Below are 26,037 nucleotides of genomic sequence, written 5' to 3'. Positions count from 1 at the left end.
GGATACATGGAGAACATATGTGTCACTGGGGGGGAGGGGGGGATTAAAGCTGGAGTGTGGATTTTAACTGAGGCTCGCAGGGAAATTAAGGTTTAATGTGTTGAGGAAATTGAATAAACACAAACATGGCTATGAAGTGGCTTTTTTTTTGTCGCAGGGTTTGATCTGAATCATGTTGTTCTCTCTTGTGTCCTTTGCCACAGCTGCGTTAAATGATCATGAATACTGCTCTTTTTCTCCATGATCATCAGATCCTTCAGTCAGTGGTGAGACAGCCCGTCTAGGGTTGTCACTAACTGTTAGTTTAACGATTAAAGGTGCACTATAACATTTTGGGGAAGAAACTCTTGAATGAAATAGAATTACAAATCATCTGACATTTACTTTTCTTTCTTTCTTATAGGATGAAGAGAATGGCAGTCGAGGTAAGTGTTGAAAAACAAATTTTTTTTTCTTCCTTTAAATTACTGAATGCTTTGTAGATGCGCTCTCTGATCCTGGACCTCAGGTGTTGCAATACGAAAAGCACGGAAACCATTAACTCCCAGCTATTCTTCAGTAGCTCCACAGAATAGGGATCAAATTAGGATTGACAGTTCATTACTCTAATGCATTCTCGCTCCTCCTGGATTGATATAGATGCATTTTGGTGATTGTTGGGTGCCTTTGTCTAAAAATGTCATTAGCTTTGGCACTTCAGTCCCGTTGATAGCTTCGTGAATGCACTGATTTGGCTCAGGGTTGGTGCTGAAGTCGGTGTAAACACATGCTGCAGGTGAAGCGGTCCCTTCTGCAGACACTGTTATACGCGTTAGTCCTTCCTCTTCAGAGTGGCAGCCAGAGCTGTGCTGCTCGCTTGGCAAGGCCTCAGCATTCCTCAGAGCATCCAGCTCGTCCTCCCAGTCCCTCAGTATTCAGCTCACGTCTGCAGCCCAGCATGAATGCAGGACGATTTCTCTGCTGCACCTCATCAGAAGCCTTCTTTAACGGCCCTGCATCTCATGTCTGTGGCGCATGTAGGAGCACAAAGCACGTGTACATGGGCAGAACAGCAACAGTGCGGTCTTAAAGAAATAAATTAGTGCTTTTTTTATTTAGATAAATATCCACTTTATGTGTTTTTTAAGTGATGTAACACAAAAAGGATGTTCCCCATACTCCAGTTTATGTATCCAAGCTCAGTGTTTGGTGGATCGCTTCTCTTTAAAAACAAACTTTTCTGGGAAATGCACCAGGTTTTTCTTGAATAGGATAAATGCAGAATTTAATCACCGTAAGCTGTTTGTTTGGCTTGTAATGAACCCAAAGCCCTACCAGGTGTGCTTCAGTGAGCTGTTATGGCGTGCGTGGACGGTGAAAGGAGTGAAGGATCCGGGGTTAGAAGAGCGTGAGCGCAGCAGTTTGCGATAATTCTGATTCTTAAACGGCTCTCGACGGGAAATTGAGAGATTCCTGTAAGTGTCCCTCATCATCCCTCTTGGCCCTCGGTGTCACATTCCTCACACTACCCCCGCCTCACCCATTTTAACCCCTCCTTGTCCGACGGCTTCATTCAGCACATGCCTCACACACACACACACACACACACACACATCGGGCTCTGCTGTGGCGAGAGGAAACCCTGCAGGGAGTTTGTGTGGCTACACATTCTTACACTTTATATGAACTTGAATTCCTTTGTGTGACTCTACCTGAAAGAAGTCATGTAAAAGCCATGTGTGACCGTGTGTGTCATTAAGTAGTATGTGGTAAGTGGATGAGAAACCATTCATCCCTGAGCTCAATAGATGGTGAATAATGATCCTCTGCCTGGAGAGCTCTCCCGCTGCCACAGGAAGTCACTTGGCTTGCTTTCAGCTTCTCATAAATCCTTCTTTGCCCCTCAGCAGGGCGCAGAGACCCAGCAGTGGCGATGATGCTGACAGGTAGCAGAGCGTCAGAAAGGGACATCGGGAACGACTAGTGGTGTAACGTGACGTAGTGTTTGGTACTTGCAAAATGTAAAACGCCTGCTTTTAGAATGGGGTTTGGTTTAACTGTCTGACCACTTCAAAGACCGCTGGGAGCAGAGGGATTTTTTCGTTAATGATTCACATAAATCGAGCTGACCCGTGTTTCAATAATGAATCATGTAAACATAAAGCGGGGCTAAAACCATCCTGTTTCTACTTCTCTCTGTAAATGGTCTTGTAATAAGCACCAATCAAAATATTCAGATAGAGAAAGCGGTTCTGCTTCGCCACAGTGATGTCATTCACAGAAGGGATACCATGATCAGCTGGTATTGACGATAATCTTGATATTTACAAATGAAATATTGATATTTATGCGTTGTCTCAATAATCCAACGCCTCTTAAATCATTTCCGGTTCTTTCTGTTTGCTTTGTTATAGCAGGTGGCGGTAATGAGCCTTATAAACATTGTTCGTCTTGAAGTTGTTTTCATTTAAGACCGTGGACAAAAAGTCCCTTACTTTAAATGTGTTACAGAAGAAATAGAAAGGTGTGTTATAAGTGACTCGATCTGTACTGTGAATTCTGTGATCCTTTGCTCCTCTAAAGACGGAGCTGATAGCAACAAGGGCAGCAAAATGAAATAAGAGTAGACACTTATAATAGTATAGTTGTAACTTTTGATGAAATCGTACAGCTCGGAGATATAGACATTTATAGGTTTTCTATTCGATCACCAGCTCCTTCTGTCTCCATGTCGAAGAGTCCAGACTGCTCTGTAAATCAAAATTGCAGTCATCTCCCAATGTAATGCCTCCGAATCTCATCAAACCACACACTCAGCTGCCAGTTCATTGCTGTCGGTCTACTCAGCTTAAACTAATGCACTCTAATACAAAAGCCCCGTAATAAATCCTACCTTAATGTGTTGTAAATGTCTAAACTAGAAAGCCAAGCTGTCCTCTTAACTGCACTCTAACCTCATTTACTTAAAATAGTTGAAATTAAAGCCTAAATTCAAGGATTTTGTTTCAGATGAACTCTATTAATAGTAGTCTGTACTCAGTTTGAACAAAAAACCCTGAATATTGAGGCAAAAGACAACATTATTCAACCTCTCCCCTCTCCAGATCTCACCACAAGGTCCATTTAGTAGCTGTTCTTTGATCGTTTTGTATTATGGCATACACTTTTTCTCAAAAATGGAGGTGTCATGGAATTGTAGATGGTCAAACTTCCTCCATCTTGAGTGCTTAAAAGTTGTTACTGCTATGTGACAGCAGAGCACACTGCTGCGAACGACGTACTCCCCAAAACACCCGTAACATCATCAAAAACCCACGCAAACACTCAGGGCTTGGACAGACCCAGACAGATAATGCGTCCCATGTGCGTGGTTGTTTTGATATTATTTAAGAAATTGCATTCTGCAGCTTTTCTCTGAGTCAGCCCTGTGATGTTTCGCTGCAGCCTCTCCGGCTCGCTGCACTGCAGTTTATTTGCTTGAGTCCGGGCCAGTGTGTGATGAGGCTGTTGGTGTTTGGAGAGAGGGGGGGTGGATTCCTGCTGACCGCATGTTGACTAGCTGGGTGTTGCCGCTGGAAACACTTCAAACCTCCAGAAAACACACACACACACACAGACAGACTGACCCACACACGGTGACGTAGGTACACAGATAGACTAACGTAAACATTGATATACAGTGTGTAGGTGCAGAGTGGAGACATGGTAACGCAGGAATGATTTGTGTTTGTCGATCTGTTTGTTTCCTTTCACAGCGGTTGTCTACATACCAAGCGGCTGTTATCCCAAATCATCCTCTCTATCTCACTTCCTCTGTTGTCTGTCTCTCCCTTTCCTGTATCTCTCACACTCTCTCTCTCTCTCAGCTGTGTATTTTAGCAAGTTTTTGAAGGGTGAAAACCGAATGAGGCGTTTTGTGCTACGCTTATGAAGCTGCGGTACCTCGACGCAGCGAGAGAAGAAACATTAAAAAAATGTTTCCATCTGTTCAAATATTTGTTTTTCGTTCAACGTGAAAAACTTTTCCCTCGCAGATACGAGCTTTATTCCCCTTCTTTTTGTCTTGATTTTGGTCCGTTCCCATAAAGTCTGCAGAGGGAACGTAATGCAGCACAAGCAAACAGAATTCCCCAGAATTCTCCAGTGGGCTTTTTCAGCGCCCCACCTTCTTTAACAAAGCTTTGTCCAAAGTTTTGTCTCTCTCCTCTTTTCTCCCTCGCTCTTTGCTTCTTAAACCTCCCCTCCTTTCTGCCCCTCTTTCCCTCTTTACATCTTCTCTAGTTTTAGTTTAGTTGCAGTCAGATCTTACACTGAACTCCACAACTACTACTACTTATTCAGTTCTGGCTAGAACTAGATATTCTGAGCAGTTTGTAAACAGTTTATCTTATCTTTATCTTTATTTGACGACTTATTTGTTGTGCTAAGTTGTTCTCAGTGTTCTCACTGTTTGAAACTAGGAAGGTGGCAGGGTCCGCCACAAATGAACAAAGTAAAACATTGTTTATTCAGTCAGTGAAGATCTTTCTGTTCTGATTAAAATTTCTACCCTGTCTGAAATGTTTTGTTGTTGTTTTTTAAACTTTTATTTAGTGAGTTGTTTTCATGTGTTGTAGGATAATGTACAATGTTCATAATGCACGACAGGTAGACAAAAGCAGGCTTCACATTTCTCTCAGTTTCTCATCGACTTGTTTCGAAGCGAGAATCTTGTGCACAGCGCTGTAAATATGCACGTGATAGCTACATAGTTAATATCATGCTTAAAGTCAGAGGCTAAAGCTGCAGAAAGCTGCATTGTTCATGCACTGCAGTGTGGAGAGCTAGTTAATCCTTGTATTGTAAGTATGTTATGGAAAAATAAGATCAGACCGTTAATTCGTCCCAACATAATCCTGCTTGGCTGCTTGGCTTACATGTTTGTGTTTTCAAACAGCATGATATCACGTTCAGGGTTATAATGTAAATGTCTTTCGGGATGATGAGGACTAACAGATGTGTTTGTATCTCTGGTGAAGCTGGCTGCGGTTGCGGGAGTCTAACTTTCTTCAGCCTCTGCTTAAACTCTGATGAAAGCATCCAGGACTGACTCCCACTCAACGAGTAAATACTACAGAGGGAATGTGCTATTAACAGGCCTTTTTAACATGTCATACCACAAACTAATGCAGTTAATGACATGCTTGGTTTTCTAAGCTAGTTAGCCGAACATGCCAACAATTGTAGCTGATGTTGGAACAGTTAATCACACCACTGAATCCAATCCTTTCGCTTTTGCTCTTGCGGTTTTTGGTTTTGGAAAGACTCGAAAAAACAGGGACCACCCTCCGCACTCTTTAAAGAGCAACACGTCCAGTTGGCTCATTAAACACATTTCTTGAAACAAGAGACAGCGTTTTAGGTTAAAATCACCCCATCTGTTTCCAGATGTTTGTCACTTGTTCCCTCAGTTGAACTCAAACTCCCTTGGTAGATAGTTTGGCTTCTTTCACAAAAAGAAAACAAAACACTGAATCAACTTTTTTTCCCTCTGTGGTCAGAGTAATGTCAGTACATATCCTCTTTCCCCTGGGTGGATTTTGGAATTCCTAGAAGTAAAATAGATGGAAAGTACGCCACCACCTTCCTGTGTGTGGTGGAAAAAACAGCAGGTGTGTGTTTGTGTGTGTCTGTTGTGATGAGAAGGCAGATGTGGCAGTGGTGTCAGGCACGCGTTTCTACATCTAAAATATCAACAGAATGTGAGGAAATAAGAGTTGTGACATTATGTTAAAGACGTAAACCGCGCCTGTAGCTGCCAGTAGTTCCTGGTTGGTCAAACCTTTTTGTGTTCAGCCAAAAGCACGTAGCTTGAAGCCTGTCGAGGTGGATTCTTGAGATCACATGATCGCTTCAATCAAGCTGCCTTGCAAGGTAAATCACCACCACAACACTAGATGGATGTGTTGTACGTAGTCAGGCCATGTTGCGCTTTAATTATAAGTACCAGATTAACTGTGTCTACATTTTTTAAATACCTTTGTGAGATGAGCGACTATAGAAAGGTGTGCTTTTATTCATTACTGGATATGAGGCCGTTGTGCAGTCAGTCACCCTATTTACATTGGTTCAGTCACTGTGATAGTGAGTGGAGGTTGCATTGAGCAGAAGATTTTACAGTGTCAAATCAAATGCCTTTTCTATATGTGTGTTGACTGTGCGTGATAACGGTGTCTTTTTCCAGCTGGCTTTATGTTGTCCTTAATTTCAATGATTTCTACACAAGCAGCCAAATATAATCAATCACAGTTCGCTGTGGTCTTTGCGTGTTTTCTTTAAAGCCATTTTTGAGGAGGTGTACATCAACGTACATCTCAGCCTACGGCATGACCAATAAATTAAGTCAATGTTGTCAAGTTTATCCTCTCAACTGTAAAATTTCCAACTCAGTAAATGTCAATAACCTAATTTAAATGGCTATGTGTTTATGTTAATACTTAACCCTATTTTTGTTTTGCTGTAATCAGATTTTTTACACTACCCTTTCAGATTTAAATTTCAGTCTTGGCCTCATAAATACAGAACGCTATACTCAACCTCTTCTTATGTAACTACTGCTGAGAAATGTCCTTACATGTGAGGACAAACTCCTGACTTGACGGTGTCGGTGATGACAGGGGCTTTAAGATGTATTGACGTTCCCTCCGTCAGCGTGTGCTGAGTTTCTGACATGAAGCCGAGACCGTTCAGAGTGCAGCGATTAGTGAAATGAGACCTGTCCATCTGAGCCTGGCATCTACAAGCTGACTCTCCATCTGGATGTGGATTTTTAAAAGTTATTCACAGAGGTCAGGACGGGGCTACGCAGGTGTTTTAGCAGAGTTTAAGCTTTCAAAGCAGAGTTGTGTTTGGACTAGTTTGTGTGTGAACTGAACGGAGTGTGTCTTCGTGGGAATCGGAGAAACAAAGACAGAATTACAGTATTTATTTTCATGATCGCTTCATCTGCTGTCCTGTTTCTTTGAGCTGGAGTTTGAGAATAAAACACGCTGTGCCTTTGAAGGAAGTTGGAGTTTATGTATTTATGTGAAGTGTACTTGCGCTTTGACCTTCCCACACTATGGGGGGATACACTATGCCAGGATTATGTGCCCTCCATTTTCATATTTCTCTGCTGAAAGAGATAGCGATCTTAATGCAAACACAGTCCTCCTCCTCCTCTGCGTTGGGAGTGTTGGGAAAGTTGTGGGAAAACTTCTTCCTCTCAGTGTCAGAGCGAAGAACAAGCAACACATCTGCATAGGTTTTTTGTCAATCTGAGAGTGACACAAATGGTAAAGGACATCGAGTTGAACGCAGAGGTATTACAGCAGGGTTAATGCAGTGAGCGGGCAGCAGGCCCAGCCCTCTGAAGAATAACATTATCTAACCCAAAACAACAGGGGAGAGGGGAGCTGGCCGACACAACCGGGCCCAGCTGTGCAGCCAGGGACCAGAGCCAAAACCAGAGCAGCGCTGACACCCAGCCAGCGGATGGCCATTGACTGTGCACTGCTCGTAAAGCGAAGAAATCCCCACGTATAGGATTAGGTTTTTAGATTATGTGAATTTTGGTTCACATAGAGACATTTTTTATGCTTTGCGCTTGAAAACACAAAAAAAACGTGAGCGAAGACACCAAACAAGGTCGATTTGTGGCTCTGTAGACTGAAGTTTTTCCACAGCAGCTGAAGACCATAATAACCCAGATAGCAAAATTGTTGTGGCCCACGTACCGCTTGGAATGATGGCACTTGGGCGGTCCACTCCTGTTTGCCAGATTTGAGCCACAGGCGGGCCATACGGAGGCCACATGTCTGCCAGGATCAAATCAAATGGACAGGAACTGGTCCAAATCTATTCCGGTGGGCTGGATCTGTCAACATATATGCCAATATCGATATATCTATGATGAGCCAATGTCAGTCGGGCTCTAGATTTCTTTTTGGAAATTACAAATACATACAAACAACTCCATCATTTTCATAGGCCTTAATATTGCTATCTAGAGCTGCCTCCTGTAAGTTACAGTTGTAACTGAGGGTAAATATTTAATTGGACAAAAATAATGTAGATTAATGGAGAATCAGTTAGATAATAGTCAGTTGCAGGGCTGTTTCAAAGTCAGAGCTGTTTACAGTCAACAACTCTAATAAGGTTCAGTAAGAACTCAAGAAAACCAAAATGTTTTTGTCAAATTATGCTCAGAGTCTGTTTTCACACTTGTTTTGGCTTATTTTAGTCTTTTAGATGCCAAATTGTGAAGAATTTGCCACATAAATGACTGAAGCATGCATGAAAGTTAACAGGAAATCAGTTTATTGATATTTTACTACACTGGCAGCTTACATAATGCTGTGCTGGATGGTGTCGATGTGGTAAACTTCACATTTGCCATCATATAAAGTGGAACTGTTATTTAAATATACTTTTAGGCATCAAGCATACACCTGCTGCTACTAATGACGTGTAAAATGTCATCAACATGGAGTATTGAGCGCCTTGTCCAGTGCGGAAACATTCGCCCCGGGGAGAAGCCGATGTGATCCAACTCTCATTCTGTGTTTTGGACCCGTTGAAGTCATTTTGAGGCAGGCTGATGTATTTCATTAATCCACACGGTAGTTTATGCTTTGCTAAGACAGTTGGGAGCATTAAAAATATCCAAAGCTTTAGATTTCCACATTTAATCCTGTTCATCCAGCTGCAGGGCACGGAAACTTCCAGAATCCAATTTGTGCTGCAGAGTTGGAGCTCGACGAGATTGGCTCGGGATTGGGAATCTGCCCTGTACACAGAGAGAGAGGGAGTGAGAGGAGGGAGGGTGAGGTGGAGGGAGCTGTTGTTGACATCTGTACGTCCACCGCAGGTCAGTCGTGTCCTAGATTGTGTCAGTGACGCTACAAGTAAATGTTTTAGTGGATTTTTCATCATGCTGCGTGTAGACAGGTTGTTGTTTTTTCAGCAGGTGAACCAATGAGATCATAACCTGCAAGAACATGAATGGAAATACAGTGCTGCCCTTAACAATTACACACTGTTCCTCACTGAGAAAGAGGAGTCATTTCATGTGCTGCACTGCCTTCTACTGGATCGAAAACAAGCCTACAGCTGTTGAAACATCCCTGTCAAACCCTATAGTGTATTTAAAAGTGAATTCACAGTGAGTGAGCCCGTTAGAGATACAGTGGCACGTTGGTTGTACTGGGTATCTGGGTTTGGCAAATGTTTTGGTGCTGTTTATATCTTTGTAAGGTGTAAATGGGCTCGATAATCTGTGTAAACCTACTTAGGTGATGCTGTTTCTCTTTGATGTTAATCGACATAGGACTGTCACACGTGTTGGTTTGATGCTTTGGCACGATTACATGGATGGTTCTCAGCCCAGAATAGACCCCATTAACTTATGGTGTGGAAATCGGATCCAGATAAAGGGACGGAGGCAGGATTTCTTTTTCAGGCGTGTTTAGGTGGCTGGTATCTTTGAGAGAGTACAATTTCGCTGACCTCCCTACATTTGCTTTTGTTTACCTGAGAGTGATGCAGACATGATCCTAAAATAACTAACAGGGCTTCAACTGCTGTTGTAAGACTTGGGGTGCAGCACTTCAGAGTTTTCACCTCCGATATGGGATTAGGCTTGATTGAATTAAAGGTGGCTGTTGCGTAGATGTGTGCTCGACTAAGTGCCATTCCACTTCCACACTTAATTTATTGTGTCGTTTTACTTTATTTATGTTTACTGAACCATGCAACTCTTTAACAAACAAAGACAGAGCTGATGATACATTTTAGATGCACTTTAAAGCCAAATGTTGAGATTTGTAACATTAGAGCAAAAAATTATTGTATTTTGAGATATGAGACTAAAACGGCACGTTGCCTATCTAGAAGTCCTACAGTTTGAGAATAGAGGACTATATAACCAAAACTGTTACTATGAAAAGTTACATAACGCACCTTTAATTAGGATATTAAAAAAAAAATCCCTTTCTAATTCCAGTGTCTGAATATTAAGGATTAGAAGTTCACTGCTCTATGAAAGGGTGTACTTGCATTATTACGCTTTTATCTAACCATTGTTTTAGTGGCATGAAATGGTCTTAAAATAACAGTAACACTGAAATATGCAATCATTTCTGAGACTATATCGTCCACCAAAAAGCTGTTATTGTGACAGCTTTGTTTCAAATAATTTGCAGTAACGTTTTCGGCCTCAGGAGGGAGGTAGCAGACTGAACCACTCACCACACTGTTACAACATGAAAAATGACATGTACTGTGACGTGCTTACATTATAACACAAGGATTATACACATCCTTGCTTGCGTCAGTAGTCAGGAATGTTTAGAAAAAAGCTTGGATGTTACAGGTTTGGATTCCAACTTGAGTAAACTGATGATTAAAACAAACTCCTCACCTTTGAAGTTGCTCCTCAGCAACACTTTGAACCCACATCTGCTCCCGTCCAGCTGTTCAGGGTTTTTCAACATAGCACTGATTGCACCGGGCACCCCTGGGTCATTCATGCGTGTGTCTGCCGCTGTGTACATGTGAAGCTCATGAAAAGAGCATGCATACTCAGTTTCCCTGAGGAGAGACGATGCTCTGATGTTGCACTTCCTCAAAGCCTTTGGGCTCGAAGAGGCAGCTGAGGCCAACTGAGAAAAAAAGACTGTGCTGTCAGTCCGTCTTTACACATAACTGCCGAGTTTAAAAACGTTCATCCTAAAGAAGTTATTAGCGATTTTACTCGGTCTTAATGAGTTGGATTTCCCCCTCTGGTTTGCCCCCATGCACATCACTCGACATGGCGTGATGTCTCTTCCTCTGCCATGTGAAACCAAACTCCCTCGTGGCTTATTCGCATGCGGCCTTGTCAGCACACTATGACCTCTCCTCAATGTCCTGTTCTGCAGCTCAGGATACGTCTGACAGCGGAGAAGAGTCAATGACGGATGAATCGAGGCACAGCAGATGTGATAGCGTGAGGAGTTTAGTGCTCGGGATGTTAGTGGGAGTGTGTGTACTTTGATTCAGAAACCTGGTTGTACTGCTAATACAATTGATTAATTGGCAACAATTTTGATTATTGATCTATCATTAAAGAGTTCCAGCTTCATACTTGATACTTCTCTTTTTTGTCATTTTATAGTTGATTGAGTGTCTCTGAGCTTTGGACTGCTAGTGAGACAAGACATACTTTAAGTCTATATTCTAAATAATCCTCTCAACTTGACTGACAACTAAACTGTTTTCTTTAGATAAACGATATACAACTTCACATTTTGCCAACAAGTCACCTAGGTATTCACTTCTCCTTGACATTTCAATAAATCAATCACTCAGTTAACCTTTATTTGTGCTCGAGAGGTCACTGAGATCATTTACAATGACAATGAAAAGGAATAACAAGGAGGAATACTGACGACGTAAAAGCAGTCCCACAACAGGCTGGTGAAAAAGCCAAAGCCGTTAAAAAAAATTTATTGTAAAATAACTTATAATAACTTTGCAGTCGTGGCAGATATTTCCGTTGTTTGAGTGAGTCAGAAACATCAGTGTCCTCAGTCGTGTAAAAACCCTGAAAAACTACAAGAAATCGGTGCACTGATGCCACAGTGTTGCTGCAGTTGTGTTTCCAGCGGCAGTGAAATGTGGCCTAGTTCTGCTTCCTCACCGTGTGACCAATCGCCTCGGTGCATGTGCTCTCTCTGTCGTTGCCAGGGAGACAGAGGAACCGTCTGGAGCCAATGGACACTATTTTCGTCAAGCAAGTGAAGGAGGGAGGCCCCGCCCACGGAGCTGGACTCTGTACAGGTACACACACACACACACACACACACACACACACAGTCACAGGAAATCATTTCACTCCTTGTGATAAACTGGCAGATCTCATGATTAACTCTGCCTGTCTCACATCTGACCTCAAAGTGCCGTTTGATGCCAAGATTTCTTCACGTTTTTACTGTAGGTAGTTCCACTTCCTTGTAACCCGCCAGGCAAAACAGATATGAGTTACAAAATAACAGATGGCTCCTTTGTGGGAGGTTGAACAAAGTGTAATATGCACACTGTTATTCCAACCTTCCCTTCATTCTTTCTCCCACTTTTTTTTTTTCCTCATATTAACGCGTGAATCATTTCTAATTTTAAGCCACGAGGATAAAAATACCGGAATATACTCCCTTTTCCTTTTAACTTCCCTGAAATGGAGGTGACAGCTGAAGCTCGGTACTGTGCGGTATCAGCGTCATTGCCAGGTTAGCCCCCTGTATTACAGGAAATGTTAAGTGGCCCGGACAAGCCCTCTAAACTGTCCGCTTTTATCTGTTCACTCTCTTCTCCCGGGACTGCGGAGTGCAGTGTTTTCCCACAATTATCTGGTTTCTCTCCTCAACTCTCTTCCTGTAAGATGGCCATCTTCTGAAAACTTGAATGGAGATGGATCCTCACATGGGGTCCGCCAAATAAACAAGTTTTCTCCTTTTGATCTGAACATGGATGTGTGTTTGTGCTGGAAGCAGCTACTCCAGAGAGGTTTCTGTGGTCAATAACCATATTGACTCGATTACTGGCCATTGTGCAGAAACACAGAGGTGGAGTGTTTATTTGTCACGTTCCTGGTTTGTAATTCATTGTCTTAATTCTCTCCAGGGGACCGGATCGTGAAGGTGAATGGAGAGAGCATCATTGGCAAGACCTACTCGCAAGTCATAGCCTTGATCCAGAACAGGTGAGATCATTCACTTTAAGGGAAATGTACAAAGTGAAAGAGCCTGGATGACTCAGACCCTGATGCCAGGGTTTTTTCACCTAATTTCTTCACTGCCAACACAGAAGAGAGCCGTTGCAAAACTTCTCAGGACCAACTCGTACATTTTTCCAAAGAAAGTCATTCACTTATCGCAGACAAACTTATTCACACTTCATTAAACTGCAGCTGCATTAAAATGCTTAAATCAGGGTGTTCTCAATCTTGCTGCTCAAAGGCCCACATCTGATTTTTAGGTCAGAAGTCAGGAATCATCTGCGATAACAAAATAGCGCTCACATTTTTCACATTTCACATCTTTAGCAAGTATTTATTAGAAAGGCTGCAGTGAAACAACTTTAAAAAATGTCAGAGGTAGGCCAATTGGGGACGTGTATGGCTGAGTTTGCTGATAACAAGTTGAAAAGATTTTTTTTTTTGAGAATCTTCCTCTGTAGAATTGAATGAATATCGTCAATATCTTAGCTTTGAATTATTAAAAGTGTTGCAGCGAGAACTAAAAAGGTAATAACATACATCTTTGCTTAGGGAAAATTAGAAAAACAACAACCTTTAAACAACCTTTGCAGTACAAAGCAAAGTAAAAGTCAGAGATTACGACATCCACCTGAATGCACCATGATAGATTTTCACAATATCGCAGATAGATCTTCAACGATAATGGTGGTTTTCTAAAAAAATACTTCAAAAGTCATCAAACTACGTCTTTTGTGTGTTAAATGTAAGACTTAACAAGTTTGAGCCGTGTGTCGTAACACTCTCTCTCTCTTTCTCTCACATTCAATCTCTTTCTCTCTCGCCCCCCCGACTCCCTCACCTCCCACAGCGATGCCTCACTGGAACTCTGTGTGATGCCAAAGGATGAGGACATTTTGCAGCTGGTAAGCATTCACTCATCAGTAAATATTGCCTGAAATTTGTCTTTTTCTTCTTTGTTTATACAGTAGCAAACTATTCATAAGTTTCTTTTAATGATTTTGCAGTTTTAATCCCAGACCGGAGCCCTTTTAAAATATAGCTTTAATCTTAGTATCTTGTGTGTATGGAAAATATGGAAATCATGTGGAGTGACGTGGTGAAACTTAATCTCAGAGATAATCTGTTTCTGCATCCACCACTTCTGTCCTGTATCTTCAGCTGAAGCGTAGGCTGTCAGTGAGCACAGGGTTTTTTTTTCTCTGTGTGTTACTAAACTTGGAAACCTTACCGGGATGACAAGACCTGGGCATGCTGCATCCCGCTGCTCTTTATCAAGAAGTAACACCTCCTAAACCACAAAACCGTCTCCTGTTTCTGAACAGGTTAAACAAACAATATACTTACTCTTGCTCCAATTTAATTAGTTTTCCTGTAAGACATGTCAATGTCTTGGTAAAGCACAATTCATCAAGGCAGCTCAGTGTGCTTTCAGGATAAAAAATGAAGCTAGGGGAAAGAATTACAATTCAAAAGCACTACAAGAGACGCAGCTGTTTTCCCCATGTTTCCAGGCTTTATGCTAAGCTAAGCTAAATACTTTCTCACTCCATCTGTGACACATTCATGATATGTATCTCCTTATCTCACTCTGATAAGAAAAGCGAAGAAGGATACCCCCCAAAATCTGAAACTATTCCTTCAAGTGTGGCCCAGAAAGCTTTCTAAAAACAGATGTGGGGAAGGCGTTGACCTTGAAGCCCGATCAGTATGCGATGTTAACTTTGTAAAAAATGCTGATACATCGGCCGATATAACCACATTTTTTGCAGCAATTCTGCGAATGTGGTTTTCAAACACTTATCAGAGTAAGATTTGTAAAGGAGGCAGGATATTTTACTGTTTGGACTCTGGAATCGGTAACAGATGAGAACCACTTTCAAAAGGTCCAATCACAATCTTATCAGTTCTTTTTATCGATGCCGGCACGCTTCTGACAGTTGCTCATTGCAAAACAATGTCAACGTCACGTGACTACGCTGCTGGAAACTTGAAACAAGAAGGAGAAGTGTCCCAAGTATTATTTTATATTTAAACTTTTTAAAATTACAACAAGATGTGGTTGTGGGTTTGAGGAATGACATACATAATTTGTCCATGTGACTAAGGTTGCAGCTGCTTTTAACAAGAAATAAAGGGGAAGTTCAGGCAAAATGACTTTATAAAGAAAAATGTGCCAAAGTTTTCCAATCTACGAGTGTACAAAATCACCAAAAACACCAGCAACATGCTGAAACATCTTTCTACACCTACATGGGCTTTGCATCCAGGAATGCCACTTATTTAAAACTCAGATACCCATAAGGAAATCAATAAAGAATCTCACTGTTAAGCAGAAGTGATAATGGCATTGGTATCAGTAAAATCTTATCGATTTCCATCCCGATCGATACCATAGCACATTAGCTCCAAATGGGGTCCAGCTAGAGTGAACTGTAAACATTTTATTGGACTCAGGACTGTGCGGAGTGGGTGGTTATTTAAAGATTTGAAACATGGTCACAACACGGCCTGAAATGTATTGGGTCTCGGAGTGGATTCATGCGGGACACCCGTAAGTATCAAGAGATCATTCCTTTCTAGACTTTCAAGCTACCTGTTAATCCTGCCACTGTATCTTTGATCTTTAATTGTCTCGTGTTAAGTTGAGAAATGAGTGGGCCAGTTTCCAACTATGTAAGAAACAATGAAGCTAATAACAATAGGAGCTGAGTAAGACTCCTTGCCACGGCTCCACACTCCGTCTTCCCATAACGCCGATGAGCTCAGTGATGTTTCCAGCCAGCCCACGCCATCGCCATCAGTCAGGGTCCATAGCCCCACAGACGATAAAATAGCGCCAAGCCACATCAAAACCAGTCGCCACACGTTGTTCACCTCTTTTCAGGGAAACTCTCTCTTTGAGCAGAGGACTCAGTCAGATCCCACTGTGTTGCTAAATTCCACACATAGTTCGTTAGCTTGGCCGCAGCTCAGGAAAAGCCACAGAAACTTGCTTTTGGCATTTTGGAAAGAGTCTGAGCACTCACAAGGCTGAAGGATTCAGATGAAGCAATTAGCTGTTTCTTCTCGTCGAAGAAAACATAAGGCAGAATTAAACTCAATCGGGATTGTTTTTTTACTTCACAGTTGTTTTAAATCTGGCAGCCATTAGGCAGATTTACGGGTTGCATAAACTGTTGCGTAATGTGCTCTGAACCTCTGTATGAAAGCAAAATTACGGATGATATAATACAAGATGTGATTTAACTGTAAATGTTTCTCTTTGTTAATGATTTAGTTCTGTCTTGGCTCTCTGTGTTTAAAGGAACAGTTCACCCAAAAATTAACATTCAGCCTCAATTTTCTCACTCCCATGCTGATAGAAAGTCGGGGGGAAGTTTCGTATTTGCAGAATTCTCCTTAACAACTGAAGAAGATGGGGACTTGTTTTAAAAGGCCCTTACACTCCAACCTGACATCAGAGAACTAGCTGCGACAAAGGCTGACTGTATCTCGGCCAAAAAGCACTGGGACACACCGCAAAGACTACAGCTGGCGGCCAAAATGCTTGTATGTTCTGCAGCTGCGTGAAAGGAAACACCTCTCTGCTGATATACAAACCGCTGTTTTGATTAAACAGCATTTTTTGAGGCGACTCTCACTGATGTAGTCGCTCCTAATGAGATCCCAAATCGATCTGAAAAGTCGCTGGAGCTCGTGCACCCACTTCAGTCGGGCTTCTCGCTAACGCCTTTTAGCTTAGCAGCTACAGTGAAGTTTAGTTTGGGATTTCAGGACTTCTGGACACTTGTATTATGCCGAACAAGCTGTATGCGGCTATTTTGTGCTTTTTTTTCTCTGTTGGTTTTTCACTTTTTAAAACAAGTCCCCATCTGCGTCAGTTATTTGGGAGAATGCTGCAACACTGTTTTGCTTTGAAGCTCAAGAAATGTTTTGTGGACTACAAGACTTTTCAATGGGGCTGGGAGTAGACAGTGACTGAATTTTTATTTTGGAGTCAACTGTTCCTTTAATCTATCAAGCAGGGGTGTCACAATATTCACGATAACCATGTTATGGTTACAGACTCTTTCCACCTCCTTATACTTGTAATTTGAGCGTTTTTTGAGTGAGTAAGTTGCCTTGGCCATGATAATCTTGAAAATCTGATATCATGACAGCCCTGCAATCAGATAATTCCTGTGAAATACATACACAGTCCTCTTTATCCTGTTTATTCAAGAAGAAAGACAGATTTTGGACAGTTTCAGGGCGACTACTCCTTACTTTATTTCAGTATTTAACGCAGTATTTCAGAGTAAGATAATTCCATCGTTATAGTTTGGATGAGAATAACTGGATGAAGCACATGGTGTAGATGTATCTCTGCACTCATGTTTGTCTGTTTTGTATTTTGGAGACATCGAGCCCACTCACTACCAGAGGGAGTGCAGCTGCAGTCAGCTGACTCCTCTCAGCTCACTGTTTACAGGAGCGAGTGAGAGAGGAAGCTAGTGCCGATCAGGCGAGCGTGCGGTCATGCTCACCCAGAAGTGAACATATGATAGAGCGGCATCTGAAACAGATGAGCGGGAGGCTGTCAGAGGGAAAGGAGGGTCGTGTAGAGAGAGTGTTTGTTAGTGTGTAAGTGCCACTGAAATGCTTGAGAAACCAGAGAGGAGGGGGAGGGGAGGTACCACTGTGAGCAGGTGAGAGTGACAGAGCAAAGGAAAGAAATGCTGAGTATGTTGAGAGAGAGGGAGAAAGCCAGCCGAATATGTATTTTTATGCCAGCTGTGTCGTGGGGTAAGAGGAGGAAACGATGGGCATGAACACGAAGATATTCAGCCAACACTGCTGAATCTCGGCTCTATTCTTCTTCCTTCTTATTCTTCCTCTCCGACTGTGATGCCTCTGCTCAGCGTCCCCACACTGGAATGTATTTTTAGCCTATGCTGAAGTCAAGACAAGTTGCCTGTCTCATCTCCATCGCTGGCGTTGAACCTCTCATTTCTCTGTGCTTACGTGTTTACTTCTCTTTATTCCCCTTTTTCCTCTCTGCTTGCCCTTCTCTAACCTGTGGACTGCAGTTTTCCAGGGATATCACTGCTCTGGTAAGAAAGGGAACTATTCTCACTAATCACTTTCCTTTTAAGCTCTCTAAGAAGCTCTTCTGACACCTTTACAGCTTGTTTTTGCATATGCAGAATCTGGCAAAACTCCAGATATATAGTGCCAATCCTCTCATGTGGTTTATGCACGTTGTATTTTCCTGTATAGCAGGTTGAGTGACAGATGTGAGTGTAGAAAAACAAATGCTCTAAATTCATGTGCCAACTGTCTTCAAATGTTTTGCTTTGTACTTTCCGTACTGGGGAAATTTGGTTTCTGTGTTACTGTATGACTTATGCAAATCCAGAGGGAGGCTCCAAGCAGCACACTCACTGCGGCTGCAATCGTAACCTGACACCTCAGGTAGAGTGCTATCGATTAAAGTCCAACACCACGACTCTCTCCCTTTCATTTTCTCAAGAGCTTGTGCGCTGATGGGTTGAGGAAATACGGCGTGTCCGATATGCATCCAGGGCTTTTTTCTCTGAAGCTGTCCGTGGTGATTATTCACTGGAGACTTATAGCTCGCTCGATCTGAGTGTTTTTCTTCAAGTTTTAATCAAGGAAAGTACCTTATTTGTGGAGCCATGCTGACAGAAGTAGCGTTAACTGCCAGCAGCAGACATAGGCGTCCCCCATTCAGCCTCTCCTCATGCCTCAGGGCACACTCTCCGGTACCAAAGGTGGGTAAGCCCCTGCCAGCTTAATCCTTACTCCTGGCTTCATGGTTTTATTCTGGACTTTCCAGCTTTCCCTCCCCTGTTTCCCACTCTTTCACATCTATTTCTCCTCAGCGCAGTTAACTTGTATCATGGCATGCTGTAACATTTGTTTCCAGTCTCTTAGGAACAGATTGTGAAACTGTTAACAGAGTTTGATTTGGAGGAACAGTACTGGAGGGCTGTGTTTATTTTTAGCGTGCTGCTGTTTTATTGTTACAGACAGGCTGAATCCAGTTGTCTATCTGTCACTTACAGTCCTCTGAGGGAATACAGTAACAGTTTTTGTCTTACTGATAATCTCATCAGCACACACAAAGATTCATTAATGTTAGTAGTGGATAAGCATTCCTCGTCTGCTTTCAGAATTAGGTATTTGAGAAAGAAAGGACTGATATCGTAGCTGTAATGTCAGAGGAAGATGAAGTCGTAAATTACATGTGGCTATAAATTTGTCGTCTAGTGGTAGAAGAGGTTGCCCACAAGTTCAACCAGTCCACAGCACTCCCTGATCTGTCTTACAGAAAAGTCAAATGTATCTTGTCTCAGTAAATGGTAGTAGTGGATAAGCATTCCTTGTCTGCTTTCACAATGCGAGCAACCACATTGCTGTGATGCTCTTGAGGTGTTTTAGAAAGAAAAGATTGTGAGGAAGATAAAGTTATAGGTAAGATGTGGCTGTAAATTTGTCATCTAGCGATAGGAGAGGTTCCCCGAAAAAGCCCAAAACTCCCTGATCTGTCTTAGAAAAGAGTCAGTGTATCTTGTCCCTGGTTGGGTGCGATGTTCCCAGGGGTTTAATGTGATCTAGTTTAGCGCTTCAACCTCTCACTGACATAATGTCCTATAATCTCTTCCAGGCATATTCCCAGGATGCATACCTCAAAGGAAACGAGGCATACAGCGGAAATGCCCAGAACATCCCAGAGCCCCCTCCCATCTGCTACCCTCGGATAGAAGTCAAGGCTGTGGGCATGGCTCAGACATCAGAGCCCGCCGCAGTCAGCGAGACTCCCCGAGGGCCAGCTCAGGGACCAGGACGACGAGGAGGGGCCACAGAGAAGAGCTACCGGGTGGAAATCCCTGTTCCGCCATCTCCTCCACCCCAGCAGACGTCAAAGTCTCAGACAGTGGCGTGCGTCTGTAATGAGAACGTGAGGACAGTGGCGATGCCTCTTGATCCGGTCGACAGGGGGTCCCGGGTGGCTCGGGCTGGACCCAGCCACAGGACAGAGGAAAACCGGTACAGTCCTTCAGCGGATTCTAGCTCAGCTAGACCCAGACCCCTTATTCCCTCAGTACCTGGTGGTGCACAGCTGCAGTACCCCTCCTCCCGTCCAACAGAATCCCCTGTCTACTCCCCTTCCTCAACTTCTAGACCTGGACCCGTCTTTCCTGACACATTATCTACGCCTGTACGAGCCCCTCTTACTCCTGCCTCACCGGACACGTTCTCCACTGCCAACTCACCCAACGCCAACCACTACTCACCATCTCCCACAGCCCCCTCCACCTCTCCACACCAGAACATCGACTGGAAAAACTACACCACCTACAAGGACTATATTGACGCCAAGAGGCTGCACACGTATGGTTGTCGCACCATCCAGGAGCGCTTGGACAGCTTGCGTGCGGCTGCCAGTTCTAGTTCGGTCTATACCCAGCAACGAACACCGCCTCCATCTAGCACCAGTCAAAGAGGGGCACTGGGCTCCCAGTTCAGACGGAGAAGCACCTCCAATGATCGTGGGGTTAATGCAATTACCCAGGGTACTACAGTTACTCCATTACGTAGCGTCTCCCAAGAGAGGCTTGGAGGTGGAGCAGAGAGGACAATAAAGAATTGGCCTCGAAGTGCGTCCGAGGATGCTCTACCCTTTTCCACCCCCACAGGAGTCACCAAACCCAGGGCGAGGTCGTGTGACTACCTGGGGCAGCAGGCTGGAGAGCCAGGTGGGGCTGTCTTTGGAGACAGGGCAGCGTTTGATGACAGGCTGCTGAGCCGGGGAGAGGAAGCCAGAGCTAGCAGGCAGGGAGCAGGCCTGAGAGCTTTACCTCATCTGAACAGGAGTCTCACTGGACAGGATGAAGAAGGGCGAGGAGGTGGATTATCTAACTCGCCGTTAGCTGCTCCTGTGTTTACTAAAGGTACGTCGGATTCTGCACTAACATCAAGGACAGACGGTGTCATAATGAGACCATCACGCCTGCCTGTCAAAAACTCAGACCTTTCACCTGCCTTATCCTCCACTAAAACCACAGACCCTCTTAAAGACCAAAGAGCTAACATCACGGGCAACCACCTGGGCTACCCTTCCCCTCTGCACCTGCAGCTCAGAGGTAGAGCTGACAGTCTGAAAATGGAGAGCAGGTCGGAGTCTGGGTTGGCAGCCAGGTCATCCTCTTGCTCCGGTCCATCCTCTAAACTGCCCATGCAGAGACAACTACAAGTCGCCTCTGCTCCTGGTTCCTCCACCACTAATGGAGCTGTGACCCAAAAGCCAAAAGCCAACGCCCCAGTACGGACTAATGGCGGTCTTGCAGAGGGCGTGGAAGGACCGGATGCCACAGTTGTTGTTTTAAGAAGGGACAAGAACTCTGGACTTCCTCACATTCGCCCACCGTCCTACGTATTAGCTGTTAACGACAACCACAGAGGAGTGACTCATAAGTCACCGCCGTTGGTGAAGGCTGGTTCTGAAGATGGAGCCATGTGCTGGTTGTCTAACGACGGCTTCAGGGAGAAGCACGTCAGAAGGCTCGGAGACGCGCGACAAAAGTCTGGCTCCGACAACTTGGGCGACTCCCTGGATTCAATCCCCTTCATAGGTAAGACTGCACTCGTATCTGTGCCAGCTTCACTTTGATCTCCTCCTGTTTCTATAGCAACAGCAGTGACACACTCAAGTCCTGTGAAAAAAATGACGCAGCATGTGTTTGTGTGAGTGAAAAAGTATGTTTATGCATGAAAGCATGGCACAGTTTAGAGCCAGTTTGAATTTGTACCAAGTTCACACCATCCTTTAAATGGAGATTTAGCTGATGGCATGAGACGTGAATGTTCTGACGTATCCAATCAGGGCTGGGCTTTGAACCTTGAACAGCTGAGTACCAACAGAAATGTGTTCGCCACATCAAGTATCGACATGCTTGGCCAGATGGTAGTCTTGTTTACGTAATGGTCTGATATCTCTTAACCTGAATCAGGAAATGTTGAAGATGTAAATCAGGACATTTTACAGCTGTAGTTTATGTAGGGAAGATAAAAATACAATACTGCACGAAGAAGTTTGGCTAATATGTCAACTGAAAAAAGGGCTTTGTGGAAAAACATGTTGCTATTCCTCAATTAAAGAGATGTTGTTTTGATATTTGTATTTGTACCAGTATGGGAAAGCTAAAATGATACTCAACCCAAACGATGTACAAGACAAGTGGGCTATTTCCAAATGATGGACAGTATTTCCTGTGTGAGATTTATCTAGGGTTTTACGTTTTCTGATAACTCAAAGATTCGCAAGAGAGAATAACTCTGCTGCAGAAGGAGACGCTGTGTGACTGTGTATAGTGTATATATAGCATGTTGGAGGCAGTTGGGTGGCTATGCAGTAGACCTGGGCAGTACATGGACTTCTTGAAGTTTTATCGACGTATTTTCTAACAAGAGTGGGATCTTGTGCTATATAACGTGTTTCTGCGGTAAAGCCAGCCCAGTTTGTGTCTCTCTTCTCTCACATTCTCCACGCAACCCCGCCCCGCTCGCCTACAGGTTCTCAGCGGGGGGAACCAGCGCCGCTACGCTATTTTAATGACACTATTAATATGTCTAAAGTGCGACATAGGCCTTTATATTGCACATTTTATGCGACATCCATAAAAATCAGTCTCACATGAGCCACCTGTTTGTGTTAGGTGAGGGTTTGCGAGCTTGTTCGTGTGAGGTGAGTCATGAGGATCGCTATTTTAATTGGTGGTTGTAGTTTATTGTATGACAGTGAGACAGCACTTTACAGTACCTACATTTTATAGTCTCTCTCTCTCTCTCTCTCTCTCTCTCTGTCCATGTTATGTGCATAAGTAACTTTAATAAATGGGTAAAATTCTGCATTTTCTCAGTGCTATATTCAGATAGATAGAGACAGTAGATAACTTTATTGATCCCGAGGGAAATGTAGGCATCCAGTAACTTTTATGATATATACAAAAACACAGATGCACACAAGGGTATAAGAATAAACATGGAAATATGAATATAAGAGTAAATGATCGAATGATCTCTTTAAACTCCCCCAACACATAATTTTATTTTGTCTCAAACTACGATGGACTTTGTTGATACTTTTAAACTAAACTGTTTTTTTAATATACTATAAAGGGGCTTGTGACATCTCAAATGTGGCTTTGACTCACAACTGAACATTAAGCCTACCGAGCTATATGTCACGTATCACCATTTTCAACATGCAAGTCAGAACTGGTACAATTTCCATGCAGCAGTTGGACTGTTAAGTTCCCAGTGTAGCGTAACTCTTCGCACACATTTTGAGATGGATATTAATGGGATTATGTGAGGACATACTTTCTATTTATTTCTGTTTTTGCTGCTGGTTAACAAAAAATCTACAGTGAACACTCCTCTCACCATGAGAACCAAATACAAAAAACACCCCGATGCTCCTTTTTTTGCTTCAGCAGTTGAGGTTTTAATCACAAAAATGCATCGAAAATCCAGTGTTAGTCTGCTCATTGTTATCATACTACAAGGAAATCGATTGTGTCCAAATGCCATCATGAACATACTGTGGGTCATCGGAAGTTACGGTTGTCTCTTAGAGGAAATATCCCAGCAATGATGTCACTCGTTAGAAAGTTGTATGAGTAAAAGTCTGTTTAAGTCAGTGTGTTGCAAGATAAACCACAGACACAGCAGAACATGTTGTACAGGTATATAAATAGTAGAAGAAATTGGTTCCTTTTGGCATTTTGAACTCAGTATGACAGAGTCCGGTGTGTGATTACCTGACAGCGTGACACCGTACTGCAGGCAACCATGACGTATTCAAACCTCCCTTTGGCGTCTGAGTAGGTCAGCGCAGACACATACAGTCACTGCGTACACACACACACTCACATACAACTCCGTACACCCCCATCCACTCCCTGAAATGTCTCATATTTCCCCCAGTGTTGTACAGCGAGAGAAACCCAAGAACATTGTCCTAATGGACTGTGACATAACAGAGAAATAAGAGCATTCCTGCAGCAGTCTGCTTCAATTAGATTTCATAGTACAGCTCCAAACAATAAGTGGAACAACTGCTGTACATTAAGTGTCTGCCAAGCTTTTGTACTAGGAACACTGGAGTACAGATGGTACAGCTAAAGTACATGCAAAATGTCACGTCCTCTCTTGTTTATGATGAGAAGTCCCCTCTCCTGTGTGGCTTTCTTAAGAAACTGGAGTGTGCGAGTGTGTCATAGAGAAGCTGAGCAATATATTTACTTGTTGTGTTTTAACTGACATTGTTTATTATCGTTTCTTATGTGTCTTTTTCACATCGCTGACAATTTGATGGCAGACGTAACCTAACAAGCTTGAACTCGACCTTGCAGCCTCAGTTGTGTTGTCATTGGTGACTCATCAGCAGCCAATGAGAGCAGCTCCTGTACGTCTTCGTGCCCCAGAACCTGCAGGGGTTAATCATATCCTCTTCCAGCACAGTTTCCCACTGTATACACACAAACACACCCCGGCCCTCGCTTTTTTAGTTCTCTATATTAAGATCTAGATTAGATCGAGATTTTTGCACTTCCAGACATTAAAGCAATCTTTTCTTTTTTCATGTTGATCATGTAAGATGGTTAAAGTTTAATATCTAAAGGAAAAGTTTGACATTTTGGAAATATTAATTGTATGTAATTGTAGATGATTGAGGGGTGATGTCAATTACAAGGAAGAGACGAGGCAATCCCTCAATTAGCTGATAAAGCTAGTGTTGTAAAAAAGCACTTAAACGTCATAGTGAAGATATCTTGTTAAAATATCACTTTGGTAATTACTTTAATATTAAAAGTGTATGTATGTGCTGTATTCTCTGGCTCAACATTCGGTACAAAAGTGTAAAAATGGGGCGTTTTGTGCAGGAGTGTTTCTCGGCATAGTGGCTTTGTGGAGTCACAGGAACAACAAGATGCCAGGAAGTCATCTAAGAAACAGTGCAGCACATTTTTGGGGATTGTGTTTCTAACTATCTCCTGACTTCAGCTTTATATTTAACTGAAAAAGATGTGAGAGTGTTTTTTTTAATCTTTTCATCTACCTCTCAGAACAAAGCAAATGCATAAAAATGTGTAACTATTTGTTCAAAGATGTTTGGATCTGGATCTTCTGTTTTAAACTAGGTCAATCTTGATGTCGACAACTGACATCCTGTAGAAAACAAAGTGTAATTGTACGTGTCAGACATCACTGGCTGCCGCCGTCTTCCCAGAAACGGGATTGGAGGTATATAAACAAGTGATTAAATGAAATGGGCATCTGCCTGGCTTGGCAGAAATGAGGTTTGCTGTGTCATGGGAGATGTGTTTGAGGTTTGGGGAGAGAGAGTTCACAGCAGGGATCTGTACACAACCAACAAACAGATCAGATGTTTCACATTAAGCTGTGCCATTGAAAGATTTCCATCGCACCGATGAATTTAATCATTGAAATTTTTTGCTCTTGTTCTTTTTGACCGCACCGTGAAGCTTTTGTAAAGTTAAATAACAGTGACAGTTGCATTTCTTGAGATTTATTTGTAACTATGCATAGTTTGACCACATTTCAAAAAAGACAACACGTACGAAGTGCAGTGTTACACAATTTTACAGTGTTTGGTTTCACCTGCCGTCCTGCATCAGCACAGTCGCAGATATGATTCACGCCTTTAGCTGTTTATTCATCATCTGCGTCTCTTAATTTGTTTTTAGGGTTTGCCATCTTGCTGATAATGCATATCAGACCCAATGACACAGCCTTGTCTGGGATGATGTAATGTTAGCTGGCTGGCTTGTGTGCGTGTATTTAAAAGGGAAGGTGTGCAGCAACTTATCAGGACAGAAACACCTATCTACTGACTAACTGCGTCTCCTGTCTGCATCACTTTGCTTCAGCCTCAAACGCTCTTATCGCAGCATTTTATTGCCGTCGGCTGAAGTGTTTATTCAGGCTGAGATAGCAGGGATGAATTAGACATGGGTTTTGCATGATTTAATTTATAATATGATATTTCCTGGTGCGGATTACTAGCCAGAGTTATATAGGAGTGTAGTCAGAGTTTAACCCTGTTACTGTCTGTCAAGCTTTATCTTCTCATATGGCCCAATAGTTGGCAGGGCTGTAATGTCTGTTATTTTTACACTTACTCACTCACTGATTTAATTATTTATCTTTTCATTTATGTGAGACTGTGCATATTAATAAACATCACTGTA

The 26,037-nt window shown here is 42.8% G+C and overlaps 2 protein-coding genes across 6 annotated transcripts in view; one reads left to right on the top strand and one right to left on the bottom strand.

Moving 5' to 3' along the window:
• thnsl1 (threonine synthase like 1) overlaps window positions 1-26,037 on the bottom strand; it is a gene marked incomplete at its 5' end in the record, with an annotated part of 333,814 nt that overhangs the window by 70,181 nt on the left and 237,596 nt on the right. The gene's annotated exons all lie outside the window — the stretch shown is intronic.
• arhgap21a (Rho GTPase activating protein 21a) overlaps window positions 1-26,037 on the top strand; it is an 87,371-nt gene that overhangs the window by 47,186 nt on the left and 14,148 nt on the right. For 3 of the 5 annotated variants that reach the window (XM_084341160.1, XM_084341159.1, XM_084341157.1), the window contains 6 exons: window positions 404-425; window positions 11,725-11,817; window positions 12,658-12,736; window positions 13,602-13,656; window positions 17,824-17,847; window positions 19,425-21,393. In XM_084341160.1, coding sequence (XP_084197286.1) covers window positions 404-425; window positions 11,725-11,817; window positions 12,658-12,736; window positions 13,602-13,656; window positions 17,824-17,847; window positions 19,425-21,393 — 2,242 coding nt within the window. The remainder of the gene's footprint in view (window positions 1-403; window positions 426-11,724; window positions 11,818-12,657; window positions 12,737-13,601; window positions 13,657-17,823; window positions 17,848-19,424; window positions 21,394-26,037) is intronic. The other 2 variants (XM_084341161.1, XM_084341158.1) reach the window with 1 other exon arrangement.

The sequence above is a fragment of the Pagrus pagrus genome (assembly GCF_965226575.1).
Source record: "Pagrus pagrus genome assembly, chromosome: 20".
Classification (NCBI taxonomy): Eukaryota; Metazoa; Chordata; class Actinopteri; order Spariformes; family Sparidae; genus Pagrus; species Pagrus pagrus.
The sequence above is the reverse complement of the archived record's forward strand: the minus strand, read 5'-3'. Positions and strand labels throughout refer to the sequence as shown.